This window comes from Agelaius tricolor, unplaced genomic scaffold, assembly GCF_023055355.1.
Source record: "Agelaius tricolor isolate 1412-34295 unplaced genomic scaffold, bAgeTri1.0.p SCAF_1, whole genome shotgun sequence".
Classification (NCBI taxonomy): Eukaryota; Metazoa; Chordata; class Aves; order Passeriformes; family Icteridae; genus Agelaius; species Agelaius tricolor.
The window spans coordinates 32,913,134-32,926,063 of record NW_027269261.1 but is presented as its reverse complement, the minus strand read 5'-3'; the positions used below and the strand labels follow the sequence as shown (position 1 = coordinate 32,926,063).

Here is a 12,930-nt window from a genome sequence, read left to right as displayed (position 1 = left end):
GATACAGTGTATACCATGCCGTGGAGCTGTTTTGAGACAGTTAAGCCTTTTAATATACCTCCTGTAGTACTGAGGCAGTAACATATTGCTTTACCAGTTAAATCCTTTCGGAAGTCATGATGTACATGTAACTTGCTCTTTAAATATTTTACTAATTTAAAGCTGGGTTTCATACACTGGGTTGTTATGGCTGGGGATGTGCTGTGTAAATCCCTATCTGGCATGTTCTGGACGTGGCATAAAAAAATCCTTCTTGGTGCTCAGATTAGCACTGATAACTGCAGGAATCACAAGCAAGGTTGCACAAGACCCCGTTGTGTTGGCTGCTACGTATGAACACTAAACACGTCTTCTAAAGATCTTAAAGGAATTACTCAGGCTATGATTTTGATGCACACCTAGATAAAAATTAGCAAGATATTTTTAACTACTTCCTCACATGCACACACATATGTTCATATCCAGTATGCATTTTAAAGCACAACAGTGAGTTTAAGAACAGTGCACATTAAAATGTCCTAAAAAATATTCACCAGCTGTATTTTGCATTCAAACATTTACTTGTTTCCTGCAATCCCTAAAGTACCCAATCACACATTACTTTCAATTCCGAGGCTAGACTGCATACCTTCCTTCTCCTTTGCAGCCCCAAGCAAGACCTTGCTAAAGCCAGGCTGTAGTGTCTCAAAAAGAAAGGAAAATTTGGCCCCCCGCTAACAGCTGCGGTACAGGAGAGGCATGAAGTCTGTCCCAGTGAGGGACAGTTTTACACAGGATTGAGGACTTGTGTCCCCCTGCCACAATTGGTTGATGTTAAGGAGTTATCAAGAATGAAAACTGTGCCCATTCTGCATGAAGAGGACGGTGTATTAGTCGAACAACTGTCTTCTAAGGAAAACAAGCCTGAAAGCAAGAAACTGAATTAAAGCAAAATGAACCTGAGGATAATAAGCAGACAACTTAAACGAGTTCAGGTGGTGAGAAAAATTGACTAACCCAAGAAGGTCAATGAAAGAGAAATATTCCAGCTCAAACATTGATTATTTTTGAAAACAAGAAATATATTTGGTTTTGTTTTTTTTTTTTTTCCCAAACATCTCTGTTACTGGAAACCTCTGCAGCATTTGCCATCCCTGCCAGAGTTCAGCCTGTAGCACCTTTGGCTTTCCTGCTGCCTGGCTGTGCAGAAGGCTCACCCCTCTCCTGCTCCGGCAGCGCCACGTAAGCTGCCGATTATTTGCACCAAGAGCATTTCACTTTGACAATTGATTGAAAGCAATTCTTCCTTTTTAGCCTATGAGAACAAAATGGATAACCTTTCCAAAAAGGACCATTTCTCTTTGGTAAAACCCATTCACAAGTTTAGCTGGATTTTATCATGCTAGCAGGAGCTGCTGACTGTAGATTTCAAGAAGCAGAACTCTTCTGTTTGTCCACATTTGCCAGCAAAAGGGAACCTTTCTATCTTCAGTTCAAAAACACTCATACAAATAAAGGATTGGCTCCTCTCTTACCATCTAGAAAATATTTTTTACTACCAAAATTGCTACATTTAATGACACAATTAAAATCTGAACGAAGAGTTACAAAATTTTCACAGGACTCCTGAAGTAGAATATTTTTGAAGAGCCCAAAAGATTTATGCGTTGTTTTTTCCTCCCTTTAAAAATATAAGACAATTCTGTTAAAATTCACATTTACTGTGCCAGTAAGAAAACATTAATGCTTTGGTTAGATTTCTTCAATAAAAGCCCCTACTCTGGATATATTTCAGTTTGGAAATCACATGGACAAAGAGTGTTAATGTATAAATCTGAGAATCTGGCCACAGAGAATTATATGACAATATTTTATCACCAATTTTCGAAATTTAGGGTACTTTTTGCAGGATTTAAATGTATTTTACCTTCATTCTGAAGGAATTTGGATTGCTTCAAAGTGAGGGGAGGGAGCAGGTAGAAATTTTCTCCCCTTCCAAGTTTGCCTCAGCTACAAATTGCTGCAGCTTCGCTGATCATAAAACAGTGGGCTCAGAGTTTCATTTTTCAGTAGGCTAGAAAAATGTATTTTTGAAGTTTTTTATGTTTATTAGGAATCAATAAAAAAGTTAGAACAATTGATTATTGCAGATTCAGCTGGGGGAGGCGGGAGGCATTCAGTCCACTGCCAAATCACTCGCTCTATTATCTGTAGAAGGAAAGCAGAGTTACGCTGTCGCAGGGAGAGAGAACAGCAGTGCCCTGCCCGAGCAGGTGAGCCAGCACGGGGCAAAAGGGAATCTGTAGCTTTGCAAACTAATTTTAAAATTTTACTGAGGCTTCCAACAAGGCAATGCAAGTTTTGAGGGAGTATACTGGCTTCATTTACGGTCAATAGAAGTACATGCGATTGTTTGGCGCTCATTTTTACCCTAAGGCAGGAGAGCAGGAAAAACAATGAGGAGCCCTTCCCTTCCTTGGCCAGAAAGTTGTTCTAAACTCCTACCAAGTTTGTCAAATTGCACCTAATACACACAGATCTCAGTAAGTAGATGGTCTGCTCTGCTGTGCCTGGTTCAAAAGTCTCTGTCCCACCAAACCCCTAAGCTTCAGTTTAGAGCAAACACTCATAACTAAAAGAATATTAAGCTGTTATTGGCAGTGATTTTTTAAAAATAGCCAAATTATATATTTAGCATTTTCCCTGTGAGTCAGTCTAGAACTACTCACAGTTAAAAAGTGATGACTATCACTGGTCAGAGAAAGTTGTCTGAACCCGTGAAGTTTAGAGCGTAGCTCCCGTTCCCGCGCCTTGCCTTCAACCATCATGGCAACACGAACGGTGAGGATTTTGTTACCACAATATCCTCAAGCCAAATAAAATACTTGTTCATGCTTCATGATCTGGGGACTGTATTAAAAAAAAAGAAGAGGAAAGAAGAAAAATGCTACAGCTATTTAGGTAAGTCAGTACATTAAACGCTGTGGTGAGAAGCAACACACGGGAGTACGTTTCATCTTTTCATTGAAGAAACACTTGGACGGCCACAAGTGTGTGCTACACACGTACAAACCATCTCTAGATAAACCAAAGTATAAAGAATATTTTAAATTATTTTGTCACTAACAGCTAAGTTATGTTTTCCATTCCCTTCTGAAGAAAGACTCCTTCGAAGTCTAGTTTTATTTGGGAGTCTATAATCCTTGAAAATCTTAACGTTGGAGAACAAATGGTGAATCTGCCTGGAGCCACAGCCAAAGCTCATCAGCTGCACAGATTTCAGCACTGCAATATTAGCAGTCTTTCAGTCTTGACGATACTTAAACCCATATTAACTACACATACTATTCTACCTTCTGAAAGTCTACAGAAAAGGTCTGCTGCTAGAAAACAGAGATGCTGCTATGAGCTAATTGACAGAAGAAAATATTTTCAAAATAGTTCTTCATAACACAAAAAACCCACACCGCAAACACAGCAAAGGGTGATTGAAAATTGTTATAAAGAATAAAACAGTGAAAAAGATCATTTTGGCTACATGCAAATTACCGCTGATGTAGGAAGATAAGCAGAATGGCTTAGGCACCGAGATTCACTTGGTCACTGCACAACTTGACCTAGGCAGATGAGAAGTGTAATGAAATGTTTAAATTAAGGTATTTTCCCCCATCAAATTGGCCCTGCTGTCTCTGTTCCAGCCTTCTAATTTAGCTCCACTTTTGTATTCCCATTGGGCTCCACAGCGCTGGTCTCGTTCCTAGGATAGAGCAGCTTAAAACAAGAATTCTGGGTATATCCTGCAACAAGCATCTAAACCAGGTCTTTTTGAAAGGTTTAGCTAAGCTTATACTTTTTTATTTTTAGAGAAACATTTAGTCTGTAAGAGAAATACCTGAAAGATTTAGGATTATTTCAATTTTCCTCTGTAGTCCACACAGCTTTGATGCTTTACCAGTTGTTTGGACATTTTGACTGCCTACTGTAACACTGACAGCCAGTCAGCACCCGGCCAATGCTTCAGATTAAGTTGTTGCCTTCTGCTCTACTGTTCTCATAGAGACTGATATATCAAGAGAGTGAGCCCAAGAGAGCTCCTTGGAGTGAAATTAAGCCTACAAAGGGAATTGTGTGCCTGCACAGATATTTGCATGGCAGCAAAATTTCTGGAATTCTATAGATTGCTTCTGCAAAAGTCTTTGGGGAAGTAAAAAATAATTATTAAAAAATACCTTTACTGAATGATCAAGAGCTGCACACAGAGAAATGCTTTCAAAACACAAGCATTTAATTTTTTTAAATGTTAAGTGAGATGTAAATATGCATGGTAGCAACAAAGTGCCCAAAAGCATACTGAAAACATATTCCATACACAGTTAGCAATAGAAGTCTGTACAAAAGTAATAAAGTTACACAATATAAAAAATACTCCATAACTATAATTTAAAAGAGGGAAAAAAGACAAGGGAATTGATTTCTCAGTTCATATAATTTATTGCAGTTAGCACACAGTTTAAAAATTCACCAACACACCAATAGTACAAAACTAAACAGCATTATAAGTTATTCCCTCCTCAGGAAAATAAAACATACTATGATTGTCAAAGCTAGATGTCAGTCTAAGTTTTAGAACAAAAGAAGAATGTGAAACTAAGGAAAGGAAAAAAGCAATCACTCACGAGGACCACAAAAAAATCCAAGAGAAAGTCCATTTTCCTCAGACACTGATTGTCTTTTCTAACTTAAGAAAAGAATGTAGTTTTAAACCTAGAAACTATTCAAGTAACTAAAGATAACGCTCCAAGGCCATTTTCACAGCTTTTTTTTTGTTTTAAATGCCATTACAGCCAAATTAACACACATTTGACCAAATATTTCCAAAACAGTCCAGCAATACACAATGGAGTTTTCCATTCAGTATCTTAAGCACAAAAATAGGCTATGTTTACAGTAGTTAAGGCGATCAAATTTTAAACAAAAGCAGAGAAAAAAAAAAAAAGGAAAAAAAAAGGAAAAAACAGCAAACGTTTTCCATGCTACTCCCATAGACCTTATTTGTAAGTGCAAGACAGGAAAACAAACACTGTGCAAAATGCTTTTGACCTGCGTGTTGGTCATTAAAACCACACGTCAGGCTGCAGTCTCTGCTGCTTGGATACGCATAGTCCTTCCCCGGCCCCCCCGGCCCCCCCTGTCACTCAGGCCTGCCCAGGCCTTTCAGCCCGGGGCTTTTTTTGCTTTTTTTTTTCAGTCCACAGCCTCTTTTCAACGGGGGGGAAAAAAAAAAGAACGACCTATTGTGGTGGAGTGGTGCAGCAGGAATCCTACAAATGCTCATCTGGGGAAATGGACGCACCTCAGTTGGAGCTGGCGTGGGGTCTGTGCAATTAGAAGGGGTCTGGGGTTAGTAAATGCACACCGCACATGCAAATCTCGAAGCCTGGTTGTAAACATTCAATTTTTTTCTCCTTGTTAACGTAGCTAAATCGGCAACTCGTAGCTTAAGTTCTTCTCAACTTAAAGACAGTGGGAAAGTAAATTTAAATTAGATAAAATAAAAACAGTGCATTTCTCATCTTTATAACACTGGCATTTTCAACGGTGTCAGGTTTTTTTCCTAAGGAAATTAAATAATTTTCAACTCACTCGTTAAAGTTATACAATGCAAACAAAGACAAAAATATACTGAAAATCATGCATTTCTGTAGCGTTAATATTTACTTTTCAAGACTCAACTAAGAGCATCAACACAACCTGCCAAGTTCTTTGATACCTCCCCCCGGCCCATGTAATCAATTACAGTATACAATAACAGTAATTCACATTTTTTAAACACACAGTTCATCACTGCTGAAGCTGCAATATCCTTTTTCATCCCAAGCAAACCTTCACGTAAGACAGAGTCCCAGTGATCCCAGTGTACTCTCAGGGTTTTTGTTTTATGTTTTTGTGTTGGTTTTTTTTGTGGTTTTTTTTTTCCAGTGGGAACTGTCAGAAATCCAGAAGTTGCCATAATAAGTTTTAAGTCAACCGCTTGTTTAAAAATAGATAATCCAGCATTTCAGAAATTTTCCATTTGGGTCTAAAAGCATTCAGGTTTCCAACAGCTAGAAAGGACTCATGCAATTATAGAAATGTAAAGGAACTGACAAAATTGGGAGAGGATTTCTACATTCAGATTTTAAGAGGGGAAAAAGATCAAGAGTTTAAAAGAATGCAGTGTTTTGGAGAGAATAAAGCCACGTCCAAATTTTTTGAATTGGAGATTCCTTAGAAGTAAAGTATCCGCTGGCTTCTATTCCGAAAAGGGGGGAAAATACGCTCCGCAATTAGTTACTTTGTCGGATTACCTCTACAATTCGTTTTTACTGGAGTGCTAAATTAGTGAAATATTCATGCTGCCTTAAAGTGCAAAAACAAGCTAATAGCCAAACTTTCAGTTCAAGGAAACAAGATTGCTTTTAGACTGTACCACAACTATATAGATTTATATATATATTATTTATATATATAAAAATTTTATTTCCAAAGTTCTTGTGAGCTATCTTCTAAGGTCCAGTCTCTGACAGTAGGTAAGCTCAGTGCTTCGCTTTTGACAGACAATGAGTTCACCAACTCACAGTGAAACTTCCGAATGTGTCTGTAAAGGTCTCCGGACTGTGTGAACCTGCGTTCACACCACTTACAAGCATGAGGCTTCTCCCGCGTGTGAACCACTGCGTGGCGGCTCAGGTTGTGGGAGTACTGGAAGCTCTTCCCACACTGGGTGCAAGTGTAGGGCTTTTCACCTGAATGAGTCCTCTCATGACGTTTCAAGGTGTACATGCAAGAAAAAGTCTTACCACACAACGAGCAGGTCGGGACATTGACATCGGTAGCAGGCTTGCTGCGGATCCCGTCCTGCTCTCGAAAGTGCGTGCTTAAATGGATTTGCAGGATGTGGGGGCTAGGAAAGACCTTGTTGCAGAGAGGACACATGAAAATTTGGCCAGCAGGGCTAAGTATGTTTGACACGTAAGGGAGCAAGCTGCTGTCCATGTTTCCTTCCACCTGGACTCTCTCATTCTCTGGAGTTATCATTTCGTCATCGCTTGCCTTGTCCTCTCTATCTAGCTCCCTCAAGACCGAATCTTCCCTCATCGGAGCCAGGTGGGCCGGCTCGTACTGTACCCTGTTATTAGTGCTCACACTTTCTTTCACAGTGCTATGTTCCATATCATAGTCATTAGTGCCAACATCACTCTCATCACAGGAAGCCTCTTTTTCCACCTTCACCTGAACAAGGCTGTTTCTAAGCATGTCCTGCGAAGAGAAATAAGAACTGTTCAAATTTTCAACTCCTGAAAGGCTGGACTTGACAGACAGGTCCAGCACGCAGTCAACATCTGCTGAATCCCTCACGGAGGTGACAGACCTCTGGGACAAAGACTCTGTTGAGCTGCAGGGGCTGGCTACTGTTTTTCCAGCTGCTGCTGTGTGCGTCTCTGCCTCTCCGCCAGTCTGGGGAATGCCTGCTGAGTCTGAGGGCAATCTCATCCACATGTTCCCAGGCTCAGCCGCCAAGTCCCTTTTGCTAGGCAGGATGTTCAATTTTTCATCTTCTCCGTCATCTTCATCGCTGGGCAAGTCTCCTGGCATGTGGCTGCTGCCGTCGGAGAGGCTCTCCACTTTGTCTGAACAACTTGAGGCGTCTTCCTCCTTTTTTGTACTGTCTGCCTCCGTGGTTGCTTTCTCTTTCAGCTTCTTTTTGCAGACTTTGACAATGTCATACATGTGGAGATAACTGGCAGCTGCTAGCACGTCTTCAATGGGCAAGTCTTTGAACTGGAGCTTTCCTTCGTACATGAATTCAAGCAGGAGAGCGAAAGCTGGGGCTGTAACAATGTCGCTGTTCAGATGAACAATGTCCCTTTTGTCCAGCTGGTCCTTGTAAAAGAGGTGGAAATACATGCTGCATGAAGCCAGTACAGCCCTGTGCGCTCGGAACTGGGCATCTCCTACCAGAACAGTGCAATCACAAAGAAAACCCTGATGTCTCTGCTCACTCAGACACTGTAGCAAATGTCTACTGTGGTCAGGAAACTCCATACTGTCTTCATAACCTATAAACAACAAAATTTTTAAAAATTAAATGTAGGTCAGAATCACAGAACTTATAAATCCAAGTAATTCCGCTCTAAAAACCCGGTATTTGTATTGCCGAAATTCTGGTACTGACACCACGCAAAGATTATTTAACACAAATGTACAATGGCAACTCCGTCCCCGACTGACCATTACAGTTATGATTTCCTTTCCGTGATAAATAAGCCGGTCTAGTGAGCGCATAGGTACATCTGCAATTTTTTTTTGAAGTACCACTGCTGTTCATAAAATCTGTTCAACAGTTTGGTTTTTTTTTTTAGAGAACTTCCTCCAGATTGAGTCCCTAGGAGGGCAAACCCCTTTCCCTCCAAAGAAAAAAAAAAAAAAATTTTTTTCAACACTAAGTTTGAGAGATCACGGAAGCAGCAGAAAAAACGTACCAGATCATCTATCTTCTTTTTAAAGTCAAATTGTAGTAAGAGGAGTGGTTCTCACATGAAGAAACATTAAATACCCTAATCTGTATTAGTCTAACATTCATAAAAGACAAAAAATATTTATGTGTATCAATTTATATCAACAGCAAAAATGGACATTTTTACAAATTTAGTTCATGTGGCTTTCTTCTTGTATTAAGTACAGGTTTTTTTAAGGTTTTAAACCTTTTCCACACTGTACAATAGAACATGAACATTTTTTGCCAACATGCAGAATATACAAAAGAAAGCTAACAACCAAAACGCCAACGAGCACCACTTCCCCAGTGCAGAAGGACAGAAATTTCCCTCCCCTCCCACACCAGGCAGAGTTTGCAGTACTAAGCTTAAAAAAAAAAAAAAAAAAAAGTCATTCAACCATTCAACGTGAGCATGTGTCCACGTTTAGAAAGAGTATCCCAAGTACTGTTCTTACCCAAGTGATTTTTATTTGCCTTCCTTGATGATAAAGACAAAATAAACTTAAAAAAGAAGCAAAGAAGCCAAAAATCAAATTGAAAGTAAAATCTTTTAAAAACCTATGTTAATCTATTCTTCTGTGATTGATAGCAATGGTCTCCCAAACCATCTGAGCAGATCGTGACTCTCCAGGCTGGCAGATATTAGTGAAAAACCCTCATCCCTTGCAAAGCAAGATGTACTAAAACTTACAACACAACCCCTACTATATTCTGTAAAATACCATTGCTAGAGTAAAGCATGAAGATTTACAATACAATCACTTTAAGTGCCCCACAGCCAACATCAATCCTAATCCTTAAGAGGGCTAAAAATAAAGATTGGAGGGCAACTCACAAGGTAGCTGTGATCAAATTAGGAGGCTGAAAGGACAGAGAGGGACGAAGAAGGAAGCTTATAAACATCTGATCCAGCTGACTGTGGCCATATGGCAGCTGCTGCCCAGATAAAGAGATTAAGAATAGAGGAGTGCGATTACAGCTGTCTGGCCAATTCAGGCAGCTCAAATCTACAAGTTCTAAATTAGTCGCAAATACAAAAACTCCTTCAAATAATTATTGTTACACTAAATAAAAGATTTCAAATGCTACATGCAAGGAAGAAAAGAGGAAACCAGTCAAGCCATTCTCCCGGGTACAAAAGTTTTTAAACACATAACTGATTTCTATCTTTCAGAAGCACTACAGCTGTATGCTACTACATTTCTGAGCTACTGGATATTTAACCATGTAACGAAAGACTTCCCTACAAACACGTTTTAGCCAGGAAGGTCCTTTTGTAAAAACACACACTCTTGTATATTTCATTAAAACCCCTGTAAAGTAATTTAAAAGATGCAAGACAAGAACATAAAGCAAAACTCTCTTTAGGCTTGCCACTAAATCCATTGCAGTTTTGGTCTCAGAAATTCAGGACGAACTTGCTCTTTCCTTCTTCCAAACCAAGACATTCCCACAATATGCATTAAAGTTAATGCTAACAATGTGCCCAAGAACTGATACTCTCCAACTGTAGTCCAAGCCTTTTGACTAAGTCCACTTATCTATTTAATACTCAATTTCATATATTACCTCTAAACTTGGTTAGAAAAGTAATGTGATTTTTTTTTCTAAAATTCAATAAACAACACACCAAAACAGAAATATGCTGTATCTAATCTATTGCTACTCCTACCTTTAGTACACATAAACCTGATTAAGTCCTTTCCTCTGAGTCTTGCTGGCTCCAGGTCTGTTAGATCGGTGGAAAAAAAGCAGACTAGGAGAGACAGATGCAAAGTGGAGATGATGTTAGAGAGGAATGAGATACCTTCTCCACACACAGATCTGCACACACTAACTCCCTGTCTGTGTGTTAGAATAAAAGGCTGAGGGATGGCAGGCTGTCAGCTGCTCTGACATCATGTTCAGATGGAAATGCTACCTCCAGCTGTGCTCCTTTTAATGCCATATGCTACTCCTCTACACTCCTGCCACCAGCTTTTTCTTAGGAGAACTTTTCTCTTCTGTTAGTATAAACAAAATACTTCAAAGTCTCTTTTTTTCAAACTTTCTAACAGGGAGGAAAAAAAAAAAAGAAAATCCTAAACATATGGGGCTTTACTGTATGTGCAGCATAGCAACACTTCTGCCTTAACTTGGAGGTCCGCTTTACGTGCTGACAGAGTACCCCAGCCACGGGGTTACTCCAGAAAGCCACACCGGCTCGGGGTTTTACTGAGCCCAGGGGTTCATTTAAAAGCAGAAATTAACCGGACCTAATTACCACCTCACTGCTCCCCGCTCCGCCGCCGGTCCTTTCAGTTCCAGCGTTTAAGGCAGCGCAAGTGACACCGAGCACCAACTCCGGCTCCTTTCGAGCCGCCGAGCAGCTCCCCTGGCCGGGGCACTGCTGCGAGCGCTCGGCTCGGCTCCTGCACCGCGCTTCCCCCGCGGGGGCCGGGGCTGCCCGGCTATTTGACCGCGGCAGCGCCAGGACGCGGGTCCCCGGCCCCGCGGGCTCCGAGCGGCCCCCCCGCCCGAGCGGGAGCCCCGAGCCGCGCCGGCCCCCCCGGTGACACTCACGCGTGTACCCAGCGGGGCGGGTCACCTGCCCGCCGCCGGGCGGGGACAGCCCGCCGCCCCCCGGGACGGGACGGGACGGGCGGGGAGGCGGCGGCGGCGCGCAGCAAGTTCCCGGCGGGCCCGGCCCCGCCAGCCCCGCCGGGCGGCGGCAACTTTTGGCCGGGGCCGTGTGTGTCCCCCCCGGCCCGACACTCCCGTCCGGGGCCCCGGTCCCGCGGGCAGCGCCGCCCCCGCCCGCGGCCGGGCCGTGGCCGGGCGCGCCGGCAGCCGCCCCGCGGGGAAGGAAGCAGCTGCCCGGCGCGCAGGAAAAGCCGCCCCCGGGTCACGGCGGCAACAAAAGAAAAGTAACCGGGAGCGTCGCCGGGGCGGCCGGTCCCACCGCCCGGGGAGCGCTGCCCCCGCCCCTCCGCCCACCCCCGGCCGGACCCGCCGCCAACTCCGCCCGCCCCGCGGGGCCGCAGCGGCCCCGGCCCCGGCGCGGCGGGTGTGTGGGGATGGGGGCAGCGGGACTCACACTGCGCGGCGGCCCGAAGTCCCCGCGCTCCCGCCGCCGCCCGCCGGCTCCTCTTCGCTCACTTGCCGCTCCGGGATCGCGCCTCGCCCCCCGCCCGCCCCCCGCGCCCGCTGGCCGCCGCCCCCCCCGGGCTCCCCCCTGCCGGCGGCTGAGGAGCGAGCGGGGCAGCCGGCGGAGCGAAGCGGGCCCCGCGCTCAGCGGCTCCCCATGGCACCGGCGGGGCGCGGGGGCGGGCGGGGGCCGGGGGCGGGCGGGGGCGCGGGGCTCTCGCGCGGCGGCGGCGGCGGCGGCGGCACAGCCGGGCCCGGCTGCGGCAGACAGATGTTCGCCCCCTCCCTCCCCGCTCCCCACTTCGGACTCCGCTCCCTGACTGACAGCGCGGCCCGCCCGCGCCGCCGCCGCCGCCAACCGCCGCGGCGCTCCGCCGCTGACTGACGGGCCGCGGCGGCCGCCGATTGGAGCGGGGCGGCCCGGGAAGGCCGGCGGCGCCGCCAATCGCGGCGCGCGGACGGGCACGGGGGGCGTGACCCGGCGGGGAGCCGAGGCGGAAGGGGGCGGGGCCGCGCGGGGCCGGGGCGGGGCGAGCGGCGCGGGGCGGGGCCGGCGGGGAGGGGCGGTGGCGGCGGCGGCGCGGTGCATGGCGGGACGGCGGCAGGTGCGGGCGGCTCGGGCGGGAGCGCAGCCGGGTGTGCTCCCGCTTCCAGAGTGCTCCCGGGTTCTCCTGTGCTCCCCTTCCTCCGCTGCTCCCGGTCCTCGAGTGCTCCCGCAGCCCCGGCCGGCCGGCTGGGCGCTGCTGGGCTGCCGCGGGGCCGGGCGGCGTGCCATAAAGTGCTGAGACCATGCAGCCATCCTGGGCAGGAGCATTAGTGGTGTGTTGTGGATGGTTATGTGTGTGTGCTAGTTATATATGGTCCCTATCGCAGTGTTACCTCAAGACCCAAGAGGCGTCATCTGCCCCTACTAAGAACACACAGTCGGCTAAGATAAGGAAAGTTTTTGCCAAAATTCACCAAGGGATCCGTATCTAGGAGAAACTCAAGTTACTGATGGTCGGTAACTTTGCAGAAGTTGAATGCAGGAACATCTGGATTAGCATAAATCACAAGGATGCTAATGGATGCTGCTGTGAGATGTACAAAAATAGAGTACCATGCCACATTTATGATTGGGTAATTAGAAATAAGCACCAGTGGGTAATTAGGTGATTCATATCATACCATTGTGTAAAACTCCTAAAGCAAAATCTCAGGGGTGTGCCCAGTTTGGCTGGGGCACTTTAGATGCAAGAATAAATATTTATGTTTGCAATTCTGTGGTTTGTGTCCTAGCCTCTCTC

The 12,930-nt window shown here is 45.2% G+C and overlaps 1 protein-coding gene across 5 annotated transcripts; it reads right to left on the bottom strand.

The window, feature by feature from the left end:
• Nucleotides 1-4,446: 4,446 nt before the first annotated feature.
• ZBTB18 (zinc finger and BTB domain containing 18) lies at nucleotides 4,447-11,905 on the bottom strand. Of its 5 annotated transcripts, XM_071429018.1 has the most exons (3): nucleotides 11,595-11,905; nucleotides 10,191-10,274; nucleotides 4,447-8,078 (listed from the first exon to the last, which is right to left on the bottom strand). In XM_071429018.1, exons 2-3 carry the CDS (start codon nucleotides 10,201-10,203, stop codon nucleotides 6,496-6,498), a joined length of 1,596 nt encoding a protein of 531 aa, XP_071285119.1. In that variant the 5' UTR covers nucleotides 10,204-10,274; nucleotides 11,595-11,905; the 3' UTR covers nucleotides 4,447-6,495. The 5 variants fall into 5 exon arrangements, with proteins under 5 accessions (XP_071285119.1, XP_071285128.1, XP_071285148.1 ...); XM_071429027.1 differs by lacking the exon at nucleotides 10,191-10,274; XM_071429047.1 differs by lacking the exons at nucleotides 10,191-10,274; nucleotides 11,595-11,905 and adding an exon at nucleotides 10,326-10,713.
• Between the last annotated feature and the right edge of the window lie 1,025 nt (nucleotides 11,906-12,930).